General features: G+C 38.5%; 1 protein-coding gene across 2 annotated transcripts in view; it reads right to left on the bottom strand.

Moving 5' to 3' along the window:
* LOC124226385 (24-hydroxycholesterol 7-alpha-hydroxylase) overlaps positions 1 to 17,695 on the bottom strand; it is a 91,548-nt gene extending 73,853 nt beyond the window's left edge. Inside the window, exons 1-5 of one of the 2 annotated variants that reach the window (XM_046639610.1) lie at positions 17,308 to 17,695; positions 9,716 to 9,851; positions 7,600 to 7,774; positions 5,550 to 5,699; positions 4,567 to 4,660 (exon numbers count right to left, since the gene is read on the bottom strand). In XM_046639610.1, the coding sequence (XP_046495566.1) occupies positions 4,567 to 4,660; positions 5,550 to 5,699; positions 7,600 to 7,774; positions 9,716 to 9,851; positions 17,308 to 17,484 (732 nt within the window). In that variant the 5' untranslated portion in view covers positions 17,485 to 17,695. The remainder of the gene's footprint in view (positions 1 to 4,566; positions 4,661 to 5,549; positions 5,700 to 7,599; positions 7,775 to 9,715; positions 9,852 to 17,307) is intronic. The other variant, XM_046639609.1, reaches the window with a different exon arrangement.
* Between the last annotated feature and the right edge of the window lie 103 nt (positions 17,696 to 17,798).

Below are 17,798 nucleotides of genomic sequence, written 5' to 3'. Positions count from 1 at the left end.
TACTGTTACTGTTTTTGTAATAATGGATTAGCAGAATTTAAAATAATTTAGGTCTAAATTTTATTTACTCCTGGTTTCTATCATACTTACAATGTAAGTTGTTACAACACAAAGTTTGCATCTCATTAAAAATTCTATAGATGTATTTCATTCTTTTGATATGCTATTCTGTACTACAGTCAATTTTTTAATAAAAATACTAGTTTAATATATATCTAGAATAACATGGGAGGAATCACCCATGTTATAACATGATAAAATTATGATGTGATAAAATGTGTGCATAATATTTAACAAAAATAAAAAACTTCTTCCAGTCTTTTGCTTAACTAAGCCACTGAAATCTATGTATGCAGTAGAAGACAACAGAATCTTCTTTTTTTCTTAGCCCACATTAAAAAAAAGTGTGAGTATAAAAACATAAGTTCAGCGTGAACATTGCTGGAGGAAAACAGAGGCGATACATTTAGAAATGAAGTGAAATTGCTCATAAATGTACAAAGTGAATTCTGTCCCAAAGTCTTAAACATTAAACTAGCTTTAGCAAAGTTCAAAATTTGTCTTGTTTTTTTAATCCATCTAGCCACTCTCTATCTTTTGATTGGTGAACAATCCATTTACATTTAGAATGATTATTGATATTTGAGGGCTTGATACTGCCATTTTACCTTCTGTTTTCCAGTTGATCTATATTTCCACTGTTTCTTTTCCCTTGTATTTCTGTCTGCCATTTCAGTTTGGTGGTTTTCTGTGATGGCCTTCTCACTTTCGCTTTATTTATGATTTGTGACTCTGCTCTAATTTTCTGTTTTGTGGTTACCAGGAGGTTTGTATACGAGATCTCATAGGTGAGATGGTGCGTTTTCCGATAGCCTCTCATCTCCATTAGGCTAAGCAGGTCCCATCCCTCTCCTCTTCCCCTTCTACGTTTTTGTTCTCACAAATTATTCTTTTTTGTGTTGTGAGTTTGTGACCAAATTGAAGCGGTTATAGTTGTTTTTGATGCTTTCTTTCCCTTTACCCTTCATTTTATAAGTGTTTGCTAACCTATTCTGATATACAGCTGCAATTTTCTGATTTGTCTGTCTAACTCCTTGCTCAAAGCTTTGTAAAACTTTGCCTTTTTGTTTCAGGTAGGAGGGCTCCCTTCATCATTTCTTGTAAGACAGATACAGTAGCGATGAACTCCTTCAGCTTTTCTCTGTCTGGGAAAGTTCATATTTCTCCCTCACATCTGAAGGATAATTTCACTGGATAGAGTATTCTTGATTGATAGTTTTTGTCTTTCAGTATTTTGAATATATCATTCCACTCTCTCCTAACCTACAAGGTTTCTGCTGAGAAATCTGCTGAAAGCCTGATAGGGGTTCCTTTGTAGGTTATTTTCTTCTCTCTTGCTGCCCTTAATATTTTTTCTTTGTCATTGACTTTTGACAGTTTTAATATTATATGCCTTGGAGAAGGTCTTGTTGCATTGATGCAATTAGGAGTTCTATTAGCTTCACCTACTTGGATGTCCAGTTCCTTCCCCAGGTTTGGGAAGTTCTCAGCTATTATACCTTTCAATAAGCTCTCTGCTCCTTTCTCCCTCTCTTCTCCCTCTGGGGGACCTATAATCCTTACGTTACTTTTATTAATTGAGTCAGATATTTCTTGAAGAATTTCTTCATTTGTTTAAATCTTAGTTTTCTCTCCTCTTCCACCTGGATCATTCCTAGGTTTCTATCTTCAACCTCACTGATTCTCTCCTCCATAAGATCTGCTATACTTTTTAAGCTTTATACATTATTTTTTATCTCATTGGTTGTGTTCTTCATATCCAGAATATCTGTTTGATTTTTTTTTAAGAGCTTCAATCTCTTTGGTGAAGTATTCCTTCTGATCATTAATTTTATTCCTAAGCTCACTGCACTGTCTTTCTGAGTCTTCCTGTAACTTGTTGAGTTTCTTTATGACTGCTGTTTTGAATTCTCTGTCAGTCAGATTGTAATCTTCTGTGACTCAAGTCTGGAGAGCTGGAGAGCTGTCATTCTCCTTCCGTTCTGCTGTGTTATTGTCGTTCTTCATGGTGTTTGATAAGTTGATCCTCTGCCTGTGCATTTGTGGGAATAAACACCTTTTTTCTTTGGGTACAGCTTCAGTTACTCTGGTTCTGAGCTGCTTCTGGTTGTATCTGAGAGCCTGCACGTTCCACCCTCCACTGCCTGGGCTAGAGGCACCGTCAGTGCCCTCGTGTGCTGCTTGTGCCTCTGAGGTTGCTGGTGCCCTGCTACTTTTGATGTCGCTGTAGTCTCAGGTATTGCCATTGGGGTCACTAGGCTGTGAGCACTTCTGCTGCTTCTGGGGTCGCCTGGGTCCTGTGTCCCCTACTTGCTCTCCATGGGCTCTCCATAGGTTGGGGTGCTGCTGCCCCATACACTACCTGCACTGCTGCTCCTGGGTTATTGTGGGGTGCTGGCAGTGCCACTGCCAGGGGCACTAGGTTCATAGGCATCACTGTTGCAATCGGGGGCCTGGGTATGCAGTCCTTGCTGCCAGCAGAGCCAGTGACAGGGGTGTCACCACCAGGGGCTGGGTCTCAAGTTCTGCTGTGATCTTGAAGCCTCAGGTTGCAGGTGCTACCTGCTGGGGGAGGAATAGAGACTATGCTGCAAACGTTGTTGCTGGCCCTGCAATCTCTGGGCACTGGTGCCTGCCAGTGTGCTTTGTGAGACCTCAGGTCAGGACACTCTGCCCCTGCTGAGGAAATTTATGCCTTGGATGTAGTTCCCACTTCTGGAAAGTCCAGTGCTACTGTCAGGAGAAGGGGAGGTGGCTGGCTTGCCAGCTCTGCTCTGTGTCCTGGAGCCTTGGAATGCGTGCGCCACCCACTACTACTGTGGGGGGTATGGGCCAAGCCAGGAGTGCTGTGTTTGCCCTTGCAGCCTGTGGTGGCTGGCATGTGCACTGGTGTGAGGATTTGCATTTTGGATCACCACCACCGGGGAGGCGGAGGGGACTGCTCCCCTAGTTCCACTGCCTCCCAGGGGTGCAGTCCACCCCTGTTCAGGTGTATAGATGTATGGATCACTCAGCCGTTCTGGTGTGCTGTGCAGGGAGCCCTCTGTTGGTCACTGGATGTCTGACTAGTTGTAACTTAGAGGGAGAAGCTAAGGGAACAACTCACTCTGCCATGATGCTAACGTCGCTCCCCAAATTTGTCTTTATTCAAATAGGGAATTAGAGTACCAATGATTAAAAATGCCTCATTTCTTCAGAGTAAGCAAAATAAGTGCTATTCTAGTAGTACTGTTGGTAGGGAGTTTTAGCTGGGACCTTAAAAACCCTGTTTGCTAGGCCTATAGATTACAGACTTATCTGGGTGCAGCTTTTATTATACATGTGGCTTTACCCCTAAATCTTGAAAAATATTGCAAACAAAAATTTGTGTTTGTCTGGGTCTGTTGGTAAAATAGAATCCTTAGCTGAAACATAGTTTGTCAATGGAGGGCATTCCAGTATATACAGCTTTCTATTCCCTTTTTTCAGGAGGGAGATACCTAAACATTTATATATTCCCTTTTTTTTTAAGGCTGTCTTCCTCTCCAGTGTTAAGCAGAGGTGTTTGTGGTAATACTTGCTATAACAAGTAAAAGCAAACAAACAAAAATGTTTGATATCATATTCACATACTAAAAGATCAGAAGTGATTTTTTAAACAATAATAATGATGATAAACTCTTACTAATCCTTACTATGTTCAAAGTGCTTTACAAATATTAACTCATTTAATCCCCATAACTCTATGAGGTAGGTGAGGAAACCGAGGCCAAGAGGTTAGGTTCCATGTCCAAGGTCATGCAACTGGTGACTGGATTTGAGCCAAGCAGTCTAGACCAAATGAATCCCAGTCTCTGAGGGTGGGTCTGGAGAATCACATAGTTTTCAAAGGCTCCCAGAGATTCTAAAGAGCAGCCAGGGCTGAGACCCATTCATTAGCAAGTATCACAAACACCTGGAAGGCTTATTAAATCACAGATTGTTGGGCTCCACCAGAGAGCCTCTGAGTGAGTGGTTCCCAGGTGCTCTTGGTACCACTGGTCTGGGGACCACGCTTGAAGAACCACGGATCTAGGACACTTAAGATGCTGACTGTCACAGAGCCTTGCTTCTTAAATCATACCACAGTACCTCTTCACATTTGAAGAGAGAAATAATTAGTGGTTGTAGCTTCAAGAACAAAGGCTACTTTGTAGAGCTTTGTTATCCTGGCCTAACTTGCCATAACTCCCACCTGTCACTGTTGACACAGCCAACTGTGTCTTATACAAACCAATAAAAAAAAAAACCTCAGAGTTTTGTTTCATATTGTTGTCTGTAGCCTCAGTCTTTTCTTATGTGGAACAGGACTAATACCGGCCTCACTGTTGTGAGGACATAACAAGAAAATAATATGTGTAAACATCCAACACAGTGCTTGGCATCTTTGTAATCTCATGATTTTGAGCAAAAATACATTTTTAACAATCATAGTTTATTACTGTTTTTATCTCATATATTTTAGCAAAAAAGCTAAGGAATACTTACCATGGAATGATCTTTTGCAGATTTGTATGCTTTTATATCTGGCATGTTTTTCTCAAGAAGTGCTAGAAGCCATGTTTTGGATTTTGACCAGTTTCTAGGTGAAAAAATTTGCATATAAATTAATTCGAGAGCACTTTATGAGTGATACGTCACAGCACAAGAGGGAGAATGTCTATGGAACCGTGATTTTTTTCTCCAAATGTCTTCATTTTCAGCTAGAATTTCATGAGTGGTCTACCTTCAGACTTCTCAGTCCACGAGGAAAACTGAAGGGGCAAGGCGCCACATTTTAGTGTCTTTTGCAAATAAATGTTACAATTCCTGTAGAACTGGCATTGAATAAGAAAACAGGGCCCATGACTTGATGGTCTACTTTTACTCTGGCTGTTGTCAGTTGCGAGAACATGAAAAATTAGCACAGGGACCCACTGCTGGGTTAATCCAGGTAAAGCAAACTGGCTACGATCTTTTTAATCTTTTCTGACCAGTTACCACTGTAGACCAACTGCCAAGAAATTTAAAAATCATGAGTTACTTTGCCTTCGAATCATTTTATAAACAGTTATGTGAGCCACCTGTGAAGAATACATTTGACCACACCCACTTCTGCTCAGAGAGAGTAAGGACAATAATGACTGATTCTGAGAGGGGTTACACTTGATGATTTAGCATGGTTCCAAATTGGAGCAATGAATGTGATTCTAATAAGCTGTAAATGGGATAAAAGGCCTCAAAATAAATTCTTCATTTCATTCTCATATTCTCTTATTTTTGCTCCTCAAAAGAAGAAAAACATGGAAATAGTACATCTCTCCTCTTCAGTTCCTCCCTCAATTCACACACAGACCAAAAACAGGCTAGTCATGAGAAATAGCTTCTCTCTCTTCCACTTAAATTGCTGTCATATCACTTAGAACAGAGAAATGCATGAATTGCTGAGAAGAGCTTGGTCAATGAGTTAATTACAGGAAACAACTCTCTACCTTAGGAGACATTCTGGCATCTGGGACCCATGCTCAAAGCCTTCATCATAAACTTGAAAATGCTGACGGAACTCACTGATTTTCTTTGCGTTTGTGGGAAACAAACCTTTTTTAAAGAGCACATTCACTGTGACTGGGTAAAGGAGATGCCTACAAAGACAGAAACACATAAAAAGTCAGACCCGATGACCAAAAAAGAAAGGCACAGGAGACAAAGAGGGCAATATTTAATAGCTATATACTAGTGGTGGATAATAGTATGTGACAGATTCTTTTGGGAAAATGTCATTCATAAGAGGTTTTAATATTTGCTTATTGTGGTTCAGGTGACTTAGAGGGAACTGAAATCGTGGTCTTAGTTATCTGAAGATTTTAAAATGCCTTCTAAGCAAGCAGTGTTAGATCCTGACAAATGTGAGATGATAATACAGAAATAAATTGATTAGAAGTAATTTCAGCAAACATCTATTTAACAAATAACAATAACTAGCCATCCCTGGCAGTCTAGTGGTTAGGATTCGGAGCTCTCACCACCACAGCCCAGGTTTGTTTCCCTGTCAAGGAACCACACCACCTGTCTGTCGGTTGTCAGACTGGGGAGGCTGCAACTGGCTGTGATGCTGAAAGCTATGCCACTGAGATTTCAAATACCAGCAGGGTCACCCACGGTGGACAGGTTCCAGCAGAGCTTCCAGACTAAGAGAAACTAAGAAGAAACACACTTCTGAGAAAACTGGCTGTGAAAACCCTGTGAACAGCAGGGGAGCACTGTCCGATGTTGTGTCAGAAGGTGAGAGGATGGCGCAAAAAGACTGGGCAGGGCTCCACTCTGCTGTACCCAGGATCACCAGGGGTTGGAATTGATTCATTGGCACTAACAAAAAGAACCAGTAACTAAGATACAGCTCATGTCTTTAGAGAGCAGCAAAAAGTAACCAAAGAATCAATATTAGGGACCAAATTTCCTAATATCTCACAGGATCCTACAAATTTGAAATATTGCATATTGAAATATAGTACCTATCATCAGTAAATTTTAACATAAGTGAATAAAATGATTACTGTGGCATACTTAAGCAAAAGAATATCAAAGATTGTTAATATGCCTTAGATTAGTAACACTAAGTACTGTTTATTTCATTTTTATTTACCATCTCATCCTCACTAGAAACTTTTCAGGATCTCTTTACCCCAAAGTTTTAAAGATATCCAAGCATTTGCTTTGTTTTGTTGTAGATATTAGGCATGCTAAAAGTTTGGCTGGTTGCTTGTTTTTATTTTCATTTTCTCTCTCTCTTTTTCTGGACCTCTAACAAAATATCAAATGTTGTTCTGTCTTAGGAATCTCAACTGTTGAATCCTGCCTTCAGCATCCCAGTATCCCACTGAGATGGAAAAGTGCCTTATGGGTAACATAATTTACCAAATCTCCTTATGCACATGGAGAATTTTTCCCACGGCTCCCAGGCCCAGCCCTTACCTGTACCAGAAAGCTTCAGAACAAGGCTGAGTGACACCTGGGTCCCTCCGCTGCCCTTTCCTAGCTCACCTGTCTCTCAGCACCTCCCTCTAGGAGGACCCTGGGCTCAGTCCTGAGGCCCATATTGTCTCAGCCACCCTTGCAAGTCTCTCGAACAGCTCCTGGACCCTTGTCATCTACTTTACGATTCTGTCCTCCTCCCTGTCCTTTCAATGTCCACTTGTTCTAACAATCACAAAATACACTGAATGTTTTATCAAAATTCTGATGGATGCATGACAATTGTAGGAGGAAAATCCATGTAGAGCACACACAATTGTATAGAATGACTAAAGAGAAATTAATGTATTAAAATGACTATATTGGCTTATTTGCTCACCTTAAAATTGGAGTGCTAACTGAAAACTGCCCATTAATTAGAATTTAAAAGATTAATATCTCTTAATTGCCTAGTTAGGTAGACTTCATTAATCCACCCGATAATTTTTGAAGTCCAAGGTATAGACTTCAGATTTTTAAAATTTTTATTCCAAATAAACAAGATTAAATCATACCAATGCATCCAATTACCTGACTAAGTTGCTCAGGTCCATTGTCCCGTGAAGGCCTAAATTCTCCAGCTGTTCATGAAGTTCTTCAGTCAGTTGTCCAGTGAGTCGATACACGTTGCTAGTCCCTAATTTCCCTTTCATCATGGTATGAAGTTTTTCATGCATTGTAAAGAAGACATTATTTGGAATTGATGCTATAAACAGAGAAAATTATTATCAAAAGAAGCAAATAGTAAATATACCCCTACTAATACCTGGTCAGTAGGGACTGTAGCCAAAGTCCACCCAGTACATCAAACCAGCTTCCTCAAATAAAAGGAGACAGTAGAAGTATGTAGGGTGATTCACTTTAAGGGATGATCTATAAGGGGGTGATTAACAAGGCCTCTGGAAAACACAAATCTAGTGATTTTATGTCCCTGTTTTAAATCCTTTGTGGCTTCCTATCCTTAACAAAGTTTACAAGGTCTCCTACCATCTTTCTAGCTCTCCAATGATATTTCCAGCCCCTTGTCCCTCCAAATCCAGGTATATTGAAAACACACACTCTTTTATACATCCCAGCATTTTCGTGAGCTGTTCTATCTGCTCAGAACATTCTCTACTTGACCAACCTTACCCCCACACCCCTACATCGACAAGCCATAAATTTCTCCTGCTGATTTCTGTTTCTCTTTCAAGTGTCTTCTCGAATATTACTTCCAGCAGGAGGCCTTTCCTAAACTCGTGAATAGCTTTGACCCCACTATTTCCTCTATATTAGTGTTCATGCTCCTTCCACAATACACACTCCTGGCTGGGTTGAGGTGGTGAGAGGAAAAGTGAGTTTTTAAACTCATTCTTCCTTTATATTTTTCTTTAATCCTGTTTTATTGTCTTCGAAGTAACTTTTTCAAAAAATAATTTTTTATTTTGTAATTCATCACTCGATTCTGTGTAGGTTATATTTTGTGTAAGTTAATTAAAAATAATTTTTAGATTTCCTGAGCATACATCTTCTCTGTGGTAGGGGAATATATAAGAGGAATGAGAGGCTGGCTCAAGAGTAAATATTAACATATTTCATCTGTTAAATAGAAATATTTAAACATAAAAGTCCCAGAGGAAGCACAAGTGAGAAAACTTGATCAATTCCATATACCTCTGACAGGTGAGTAAGCACGTATATTTCCCTGAAGGGGTATGTGAACTTAGAGATCAAGAGCCTTCAAAGTTTTTAATTCTTTGATCTAGAATTCTGTAGTCCATACATCAAGAAGTACTAAATAGCCAAGGAATTTAAGCAACATGTTGTGATTTTCATGCAAACAAAAAGAAAAATAATCATGCTATTGATCACTGACAGCTTTTAAAACACACTTTTGTGTCTTAATGGCCAGAAATGCACTAGAGACTACATGAAAAGGAACCTAAGAAAAAAGCAGAAAGGGAAGCAAAGAGAAAGAAGCTACAGACAGTAGAAGCAAGCACAGCCATTGTGAAAGCAGAGAAAAGGACCAGGCACAAAATGAACGGGCCCTGCCTTCTTGGGAAGACAAATGACCTCAGCATGCATGTTTGCAGCCTGGGAAGAAATAAAGGCAGACCGTCATACTGGAAGCATGCTGACTAGTACAATCCAGCAGTCTCTGAAGATGGAGAATGAAAGGGCATCAATTACATGAAGCCAAGCCCCACTTACCTTAACAGCCCTACGGAATATGTCAGGAAATGCCACGTAAAGGCTTTACTAAGCAGTGGAATTCTACGTTCAGGGAGAAGAGTGGCAACATGGGATCAAGCCTAGAGCTGTAACCTGTGGAACACTGCATATGCAGCAGCAGAACAGAGTTAGTCACAGTGTGGAGAGCTGCAACAGGATACAGATTCCACAGACTTTCCAAAGTAAACATCAGTGAGGTAACCTCATCTCTTACACATGTCTAGTCAAGATCTAAATGGATTAAGTTGCCAATAATTTGTTTTTCAATGACCAAACTCATCATAAATTCTTTCCTCCTTCTATCCCTACTCTAAAGAATAAAAAAATGGGCCCCCTCATTCTTGATAGAGTGAGGATGATGTAATTGTTACTTAAAACTACTCTTGGATTCCGATGTTGTATTTTAAAGGAAATAGCTGAAAATATTCTTTACCTGTATGATAGATGGGACTTTGCACTGCTAATTTAAAATTTACTTCTTTGGATTTTAGAAACACATTAATCCCCTCTTCTTCAGTAACAAAGGTCATTCGCTTGCCCACAGCAAAGACTGTAAAAATTGGTCCATACTGAAAGAAAACACACAAATACAGGTCATATTAGTAAGCATTTCTGTTAAATAAGTTACTGGGCTATGGGCTATGTTTAAGACAGTGTTCATCAAGAACCCCAATGCTGAAGTTATAGTCAAAATAAAAATTATTATGATTATATAAGGTAATTAGTCATAAGTCTTGACTGATTCAGCCAAATCTAAATTACATGAATCTTAACTTATTCTGTCCTAATACTTAACCTTCCTTTTGATCACGTTATTTTCTTGCACCTTCCTTTCTCGTTAGAAATAATTACTAGAAATCATATCAAACACTGTGATTCTTGAACACTGTTTCCAAGATATCAGTAGGTTTATAAGCAACCTCTAGCTCAACTTTGTTTAGCAAAAACACACAAAATTGCTGACTGATTTTACCATAAATCTGTGGTCACTCAACAGCGCCTTGCAATCCTAAAAAGCTTTCTAACGCGTTCACTTACTCACTTTCCAACATGATTATTTCACCTGGACACCTTGCCCAACCCTCTCCACTCTGAGATAGTGTTCCCGCTTTCTAACTCACAAGGAAAATGGAGGCAATCAAGTTCGACTACTCTCCACTTCTCACCACCAGATCTTGCAGAGATACACATTTGTACCCATTCTCAATGCTTCCCGTCAGGTTAACACAGATGGAAGGTCCTGCCCCTGTGAAACACCAACATTTCTTTATTCGTGTCCTGGCTTCCACACTCTCTTACCTTCTCTTTGCTGTACATTTATGCCTTCTCTCCTCTACATCATGAGTTTGCCATCTCTATCAGATCGCTCCCAGCAGCCTACAAACATACTGTAGTGCCAGGTTTGATTTTAGGGAGTATATGACTTTACCGGGAGAAAAATATATCATTATTTTCATTGACCTCTAATTGTAATTTAGCATTTTCTCCAATTGTGAGTGTAGGCAACAAACTACAATCTTATCCATGACTTGATCATCAAACGAACCCACTGTTCCAACTGTATTTTCTTAGATTCTGTGCCTATTTGGCATCCATTCATCACAGGGCCAATTATTTAAGCTCTATTTTCTTATTCTTGATGCTCTGGCATTGGTGTCATCACTACTGGGGAGAGAGGGACCTCCCAGGGCTAGCCAATTCTTAGAGATAGCAAAGGGCTCAGCCAGCCAGGAGCATGCCTTTCACATGCAAACCAACAAATACTGAGCCTATATCACCTACTACCTCCCTATCTAACTCTCACACACCAAGTGAGTATTTTCCCTGCCCTAAATCATCCCAGGGCCAGGTACCAGGTAACTAGAGGGCAGCCCTATAGCCCAAAGTCTGTAGGAATTATTTAAACTAGCCAGGCCTGAATTGTTTACCTTGCCCTGCCTTGCCTTTCCTGAGGAAGCCCCAGTAAAGGCTCTGGCCTAAGCTTTGCTCTTGCTCCTATCTTCTGCATCCTGGCTGACACTAGTGTTTTTCCCTGTGGCCCTGCATGGCATGCAGTGACCAGCCTCAGACCTGTGAATATAATAAATTTCTTCCTTCCAAGTCTCATCCTCATTTCCTCCTGTGGCTGCAATGACTTTACCATACTACATCCTACGTGTACAACTTTAGAACCACCACCCATACTTTTATATCCCATTACAGTTATTATAAATACCTCAAAATATCATTTATGCTCATCACTACTTCAATATTACAATTATTTCTAGACATGTTATGAAACAGCACATGATCATTCTTACGACACACCGCTGGGCACTATGAGGCAAATGTGGGCCCAATAATCATCGAGCCACTGAACACCAGAGTCTCATTTTCTTACAGTAGTGATCCAGACATCTAGTTGCTCTCCAATATTCCTTATTAATGATTATTTGTTAAGCAATACTTAGAGGAAGATGCATAATTTTCATTGTTTAAGTTTTGTTCAAATGAGAATTCTTAACTTTCCATTAGGAAAGTGGCCTTTGTAACATAAATAGGCATCCAGGCCACAGCGCAGAACAGCCAAGTTCAACATATTGAATATCTGAGATAACTGCTGACACATGGTATCTAAAGTAACTTATTGCAAAGCAATTGCAGATGGCAAATGATCATGTGAATTATTACACATTCTGTAGCAGTGGTGGGTTTTTGTCTTATTTGCTTTCCTTTCGTTCTTTTTTTTTTTTTTTGCAACAACTGCACTCTGGGTATTATGAGATAAAGGCAAGCACACACAGTATGTTGTAGAAGCGGTGCTTGTGTATTTTTTTATTAAACTTTTTGAGATAAGTGTAGACTAATATGCAGTTATAAGGAATAATACTGACAGATCCCATGTATCTATTTCTCTGTTTCCTTTAGTGTGAACATCTCCCAAAACTATAGTACAGTATCACAACCAGGCTATTGACACTGATAAAGTCAAGATACAGGATATTTCCATCATCACAAAGATACCTCATGTTGCCCTTTATAACCACAGCCATTTCCTTCCCATCCCCCCCTCCTCCTTAACCCTTGGCAACTACTAACCTGGTCTCCATTTCTCTAAGATTGAACATCAAGGATATTATGAAAATAGAATCATATAGTATGGAAACTTTGGGGATTGGCTTTGTTTTACTAAGCATAATTCACTTGAGATCCATCCAGGTTGTTGTATGTATCAGTAGCTCATTCCTTTATATTTCTGAGTATTCCATGGTATGGATATACCATAGTTTGTTTGAACATTGTTGAAGAACATTTGTGCTCTTTTCAGTTTCAGGCTCTTACAAAAAAAGTTGTTATAAACATTCATGTACGGGTTTTTTTGTGAACATGTTTTCTTGAGCTCTCATTGCCTTTCCTCAATAGCTGCTGCTCCTAAGAGATATAACCCTCGTCTTCCCAGGTGTTCTCTTCACTTTTAGAAGATGGTGCCTTCCAGAACCTTCTGAGAACTTTCTTCGTCATCTTTTGCTACCTTCCTCAATATCCATAGCCTGTTTATCTTAGCCCATCTCACAGTGATTCCCACTCTGTGTATTGCCTTCTCCTATCTCAGAGTGTATATTTCTGAGTTTTTCCATTATTGAACCCCCTTACTATAATAAAGTTTCATTTGTGTCTTGCTGCTTTTAAGAATTCTTTCTCTGTCTTTAGTTTTTAGAAGTTTGCCCATCATGTGTCTTGATGTGGATTTTGATGTGGATTTCCTGAGGTTTATCCTGTTTGAACTTAGCTTACCTTTTTGAATCTGTAGGTTTATGTCTTTTGCCACATTTAGGAATTTTTCAGCCTTTATTTCTACAAATAGTTTTTCAACCCCACCTTCTTTCTCCTCTCCTTCTGGGACTCTGATGGCATAAATGTGAGATCTTTTGTTATAGTTTTACAGTCCCTGTAGCTCTGTTCATTTTTCAGTTTATCTTCTCTCTGTTATTCATATTGGATAATTTATATTGATCTTTCTTCAACTTCACTGATTCTTTTCTCTCTCTTCTCCATGGTGCTATTGTACCATCCATGTTCTTTCTTTTTTAACCATTGTAGTTTATCAGTTCTAAAATTTCTAGGAGCAGCAGCTGTTGAGGAAAGGCAATGAGAGCTCAAGTCTGGAAGATTCGATCCTGGAAGACAGAGGAGCCATGGATGCAGAGACACTATATTTCCACTGTAGCAAGAGAAGATAGAAAACTTAAGCCAAGAAACACAGAAAGCAACTGCCCCAACCAAAACTTCCTGCTGACAGCTGGTCCAAGACAACTCAATTCCTTAAGATACGATTAAACATGAAGGAAAACTTCAGTACTATAAGAAAAATTCTTAAAAAAAAAAAAAAGAAAGAAAGAAAAGCAGAAAAGAGAAGCAGAAGTGCCTTATAAAGAAACTCTCCCCAAATATTTGCTAAATAGAGTACATAAAATCTGTAATGCTAAATTCTTTTTATGAAATTAAAAAGTTAATGTTATTGTTGCAGCTGCAAAGGAAATAAACAAAATAGAAATAGAAGAAACTATGGAAGAAATAGTCAGACAATAGAAGAATATTAGGAAATAAAGGAATTCAGGAAAGAAAGAGACGATAAAAACATTTCTGAATAAAAGACAATTATGAGAAGGATAAGGGAGACAGAGTCACGAAAAACAAAGAGTCTAAGAGAAAAAGAGTATAGAAATAGAAATATGACATAGAAATAAATATGTGAAAAGAATTGCAGGGGAAAGGATGGCTATAGAAGAGAGGCAAAAGAGATTAAACCTACGCATAATTGGACCACTTTCCCAAACTCCAGGTTCATTTATCCAACTGCTTGACTCAGCACCTCCACTTGGATGTCAACATCCCAAACTCCTACGTATCTAAAAGTGAACTCTGATCTTCCCTTCCAGTGAGTTCTTCTTGCAATCTTGTCCATCTCACTTGATAGTAACTCCACTTTCTATTTTCTCAAGCTAACCTTCCAGGAGTCACCTTTGACCCTTTTCATTCTTTTATACCCCACAACCACAATCAATCTATCAGTAAATTCTGTTGCTTCCACCTTCAAACTATCTCCAGCCACTTCTTAAACTTTCACTGCTATCACCATGGTCCAAGCCACCATGACCTCAAGCTCAAATTATTGCAATAACCTTCAAATTATCTTCTTTCTTTTACCATTATATTCCTATTTTTAACAGAGCAGCCAAACTGACACTTTAAAATTTAAATCAGGTCACATTGCTCCTCTGCTTAAAAGTTTTCCTATTTCATTCTAAATTACAAATGCATTTACTCTTCGATTCTGATAATTTACTGTACAGATACACTTGCACAGACATAAATAACATTTGTTGCTACATTATTTATAACAGAAAACTACGGAAAACAAATCATATCAACCATTAAGTGACTGTTTAAGGGAACTATGATTCAGGGGATACTTTGTAGCTTTTAAAACAAATGCAGATGCTTCCGTCAGTGTAGGATGAGGTAGAACCAGGTGATTCAAGGATCTCACTGGAAAGTAGGAAAAGATGAACAGATTACAAAGATCATATTTTTAAAAGCATCTGACAGTTGGGGAAATAATAAGAACTAAATGGACTAAAATTCCACAGACAAAGAACTGCAGAGAAGTGAATATACAATAGGTTACTATTTATTTACCTAGTGAGGTGAATAATTCTGTGAATTATGGACTTAGGTTGAAGGTCAAGACTGAAATAGGCACCTTGAAAAAAACAGCTAACACTAAACTTAATGGTGAAATTTTGAACACCTGTCCCCTAAGATTAGGAAAAAGACAAGCTTGTCATCTGTCACCACATCTATTCAACAGAGGTCATACTGATTGTAATAACACAAGGCATAAGGATGAGAAAAAAAGGAATCAAATTTATCTGTTTGCAGGACATATTGTTTATGCAAAAACTTCTTAAGGAACCTACAAAATAATTACTGGAATCAATAAGTGAGTTTAGCAAGATCACAGGATACAAAGTTAACATACAAAAAAAATTGTATTTTTTATGTGCCAGCAGGATACAACTGGAGAACAATGTGAAAACAGTTGTATCTACAATAGCTCAAAAATATAAAATACTGAGCCAGCGCTAATGGCCTAGTGGTTAAAGTTTGGCACATTCCACTCTGGTGGCCGGGGTTCCGTTCCAAGACACTGAACCACACCACTCATCTGTCAGTAGCCATGCTGTCGCGGTGGCTCATGTAGAAGATCTAGGACTCACAACTGAAATATACAACTATGTACTGGGGCTTTGGGAAGGGGGAAAAATAAAAGAGAGGAAAATTGGCAACAGATGTTAGCTCAGAGCGAATCTTTTAGAAAAAAATACGCATATATATAAAATACCTAAAATAACAATCAAGCAAGACCACATCACGAAAAAACTACAGAATATTTCTGAAAGAAATTATATAGCTAAATAAGTGGAGAGATATACAGCATTCATAGATTAGAAGACAGTATTATTAAAAAGTCAATTCTCTTCCAATTTTTCTGTAGAGTTAAGAAACTTCCAATCATAATTCCAGCAGTCTTTATTATAAATATTGACAAGCCAATTCTAAAATTTATATTAAAATGCAAATAATCTTGAATGCTAAGTCAGTTTACAAAAAAATATGGAGAACTTTTACGACTTGATTTAAAGACACTATAAAACTATAATGTTTAAGGCAGTGTAGTATTAACAAAGGAGTGGTCATATAAATCAATGGAATAGTACAGAAAGGCTAGAAACAGATTTACATATACATGGTCAAATAATTTTTGAAAAGCTGCAAATGCAATTCAGTGAGAAAAGCAAAGTTCTTCAAGAAATGATATTGGAACAACTGGACATCCAAATGGGGAAAAATTAACCTTCACTCCAACTTACACCATACAAAAAAATTAACTCAAAGTGGATCACAGACCTAAATGTAAAATGCAAAACTATAAACCTTTTAGAAGAAAACAGAATAATCTTTGTGATGTTGTTTGACCTTCTGAAACAAGCTTGTAAAAAACCTTCCTTAAAATTTATCAAAATCATATGCCTAAGGAAGGCTATGTGTGACAAAAGGGTACTTTTTTAAAAGATATTGTTTCATCTATCAGACTAGCAAGAATTATGGTACTTGCTGTGAGCCAGAATACGAGGAGATAGGCAATCTCCTACACTAGAAGGAAAAGAAAAAGTGTATATTGTTACTTCCTTTTGCAAAGCTAACACAATAATATAAACAATTTAAATGTTCACGTCCTTTGAGTAAGCAATTCCACTTTTAGGAATTTATTCTGAGGAAACAATCAGATAAGTGCAAAAAACCCAACCACACAATACATACACACACACACACACATGAGAATGTTCATTAAAACATTGGCTGAAATAAGGAAAAAAAGTTGGCAGTAACCTATATACTATTTTTGAAAGATATACTATATTTGAAAGCTATTCTAAAGACAAAAACATTCTACTACAAGGAAACTAATCTCCTTAGTGCGCAGTGAAATTGAATTTCACCATCATCAAATAACAGCTGAAAATAAATTGCCAGCAAAATTTGTCAAGACCAAGTTTGCAAGCAATTTTTACAATAGCCTGTTAACTTTGATTTCCACACTGATTTATTATGCGGTTTCATAAACTGAAACTAATTGTATTACACTTCTGTCTTTCCAAATTATTGCAAGTATTTAGTTAATATGTATACACCTAGGATTTTTTAAAATAATGAAGTAACTAGCACTTATAATCTCTACTTCCAAAAAGGCAGCTACAAGCTGCACTGTATTTCATAAATTACAAAAATCTATTTCTTTCGAAAAACTTTGCATAAAGCATGTTGTTAGTTGAGGAATTAACGACTAGATCGTTTAATTGTGCACACCAGGTGTGTTCCCCATGTGGTAACACTGCACTTGAGAGCCAAAAAAAGGAAATAAAAAAGAAAACATTACTCCCCCGGAACCCCCCCCCCCCCCCCCCCAATAAGGCCACTTACCTTGATTCTTGCTTTTTCTATAAATTCTAGAGGGGCTTTCCCAATCTCAAATCCAGCTCCAAACCAAGGAATCCAGCCCCTTATGCATGGGGGTCTACTCAAATTCTTCCACTGAAGGAATAATAAAAGAGCAACGCAACCAAGGATTATAATCCCTGCTGGATAAATTAGTTCCATGTTTTTGGATAGCACCTTCTAGAAACAGAGAAGGGAAAACTCCTGCGGTGGCACTTCTTCCTTTCCTCTGGGATAGGGCACCCACCGGACCTCCCAACCTTTCCGCTGTAACTTCCGCAGCCTGCTCGTCTTCTTAACTGTAGCCTCCTTTCCCCGCCCCAATTTTTAGGTGACTTTCGCAACATCGCTCCCTCCCAACTCCACTTCTCTTTCAATTCCTGGACACCCGGGACGGTATGATGGGGCGGGACGGAACCAGAGACGATGCTGAGAGGTGGAGGAGGAAGAACACGCGCTGTTGCCATGGAGATAGG

Source organism: Equus quagga, chromosome 15 (genome assembly GCF_021613505.1).
Source record: "Equus quagga isolate Etosha38 chromosome 15, UCLA_HA_Equagga_1.0, whole genome shotgun sequence".
In the NCBI taxonomy this organism is placed as follows: Eukaryota; Metazoa; Chordata; class Mammalia; order Perissodactyla; family Equidae; genus Equus; species Equus quagga.
This window is presented reverse-complemented; position numbering and strand designations above follow the sequence as displayed.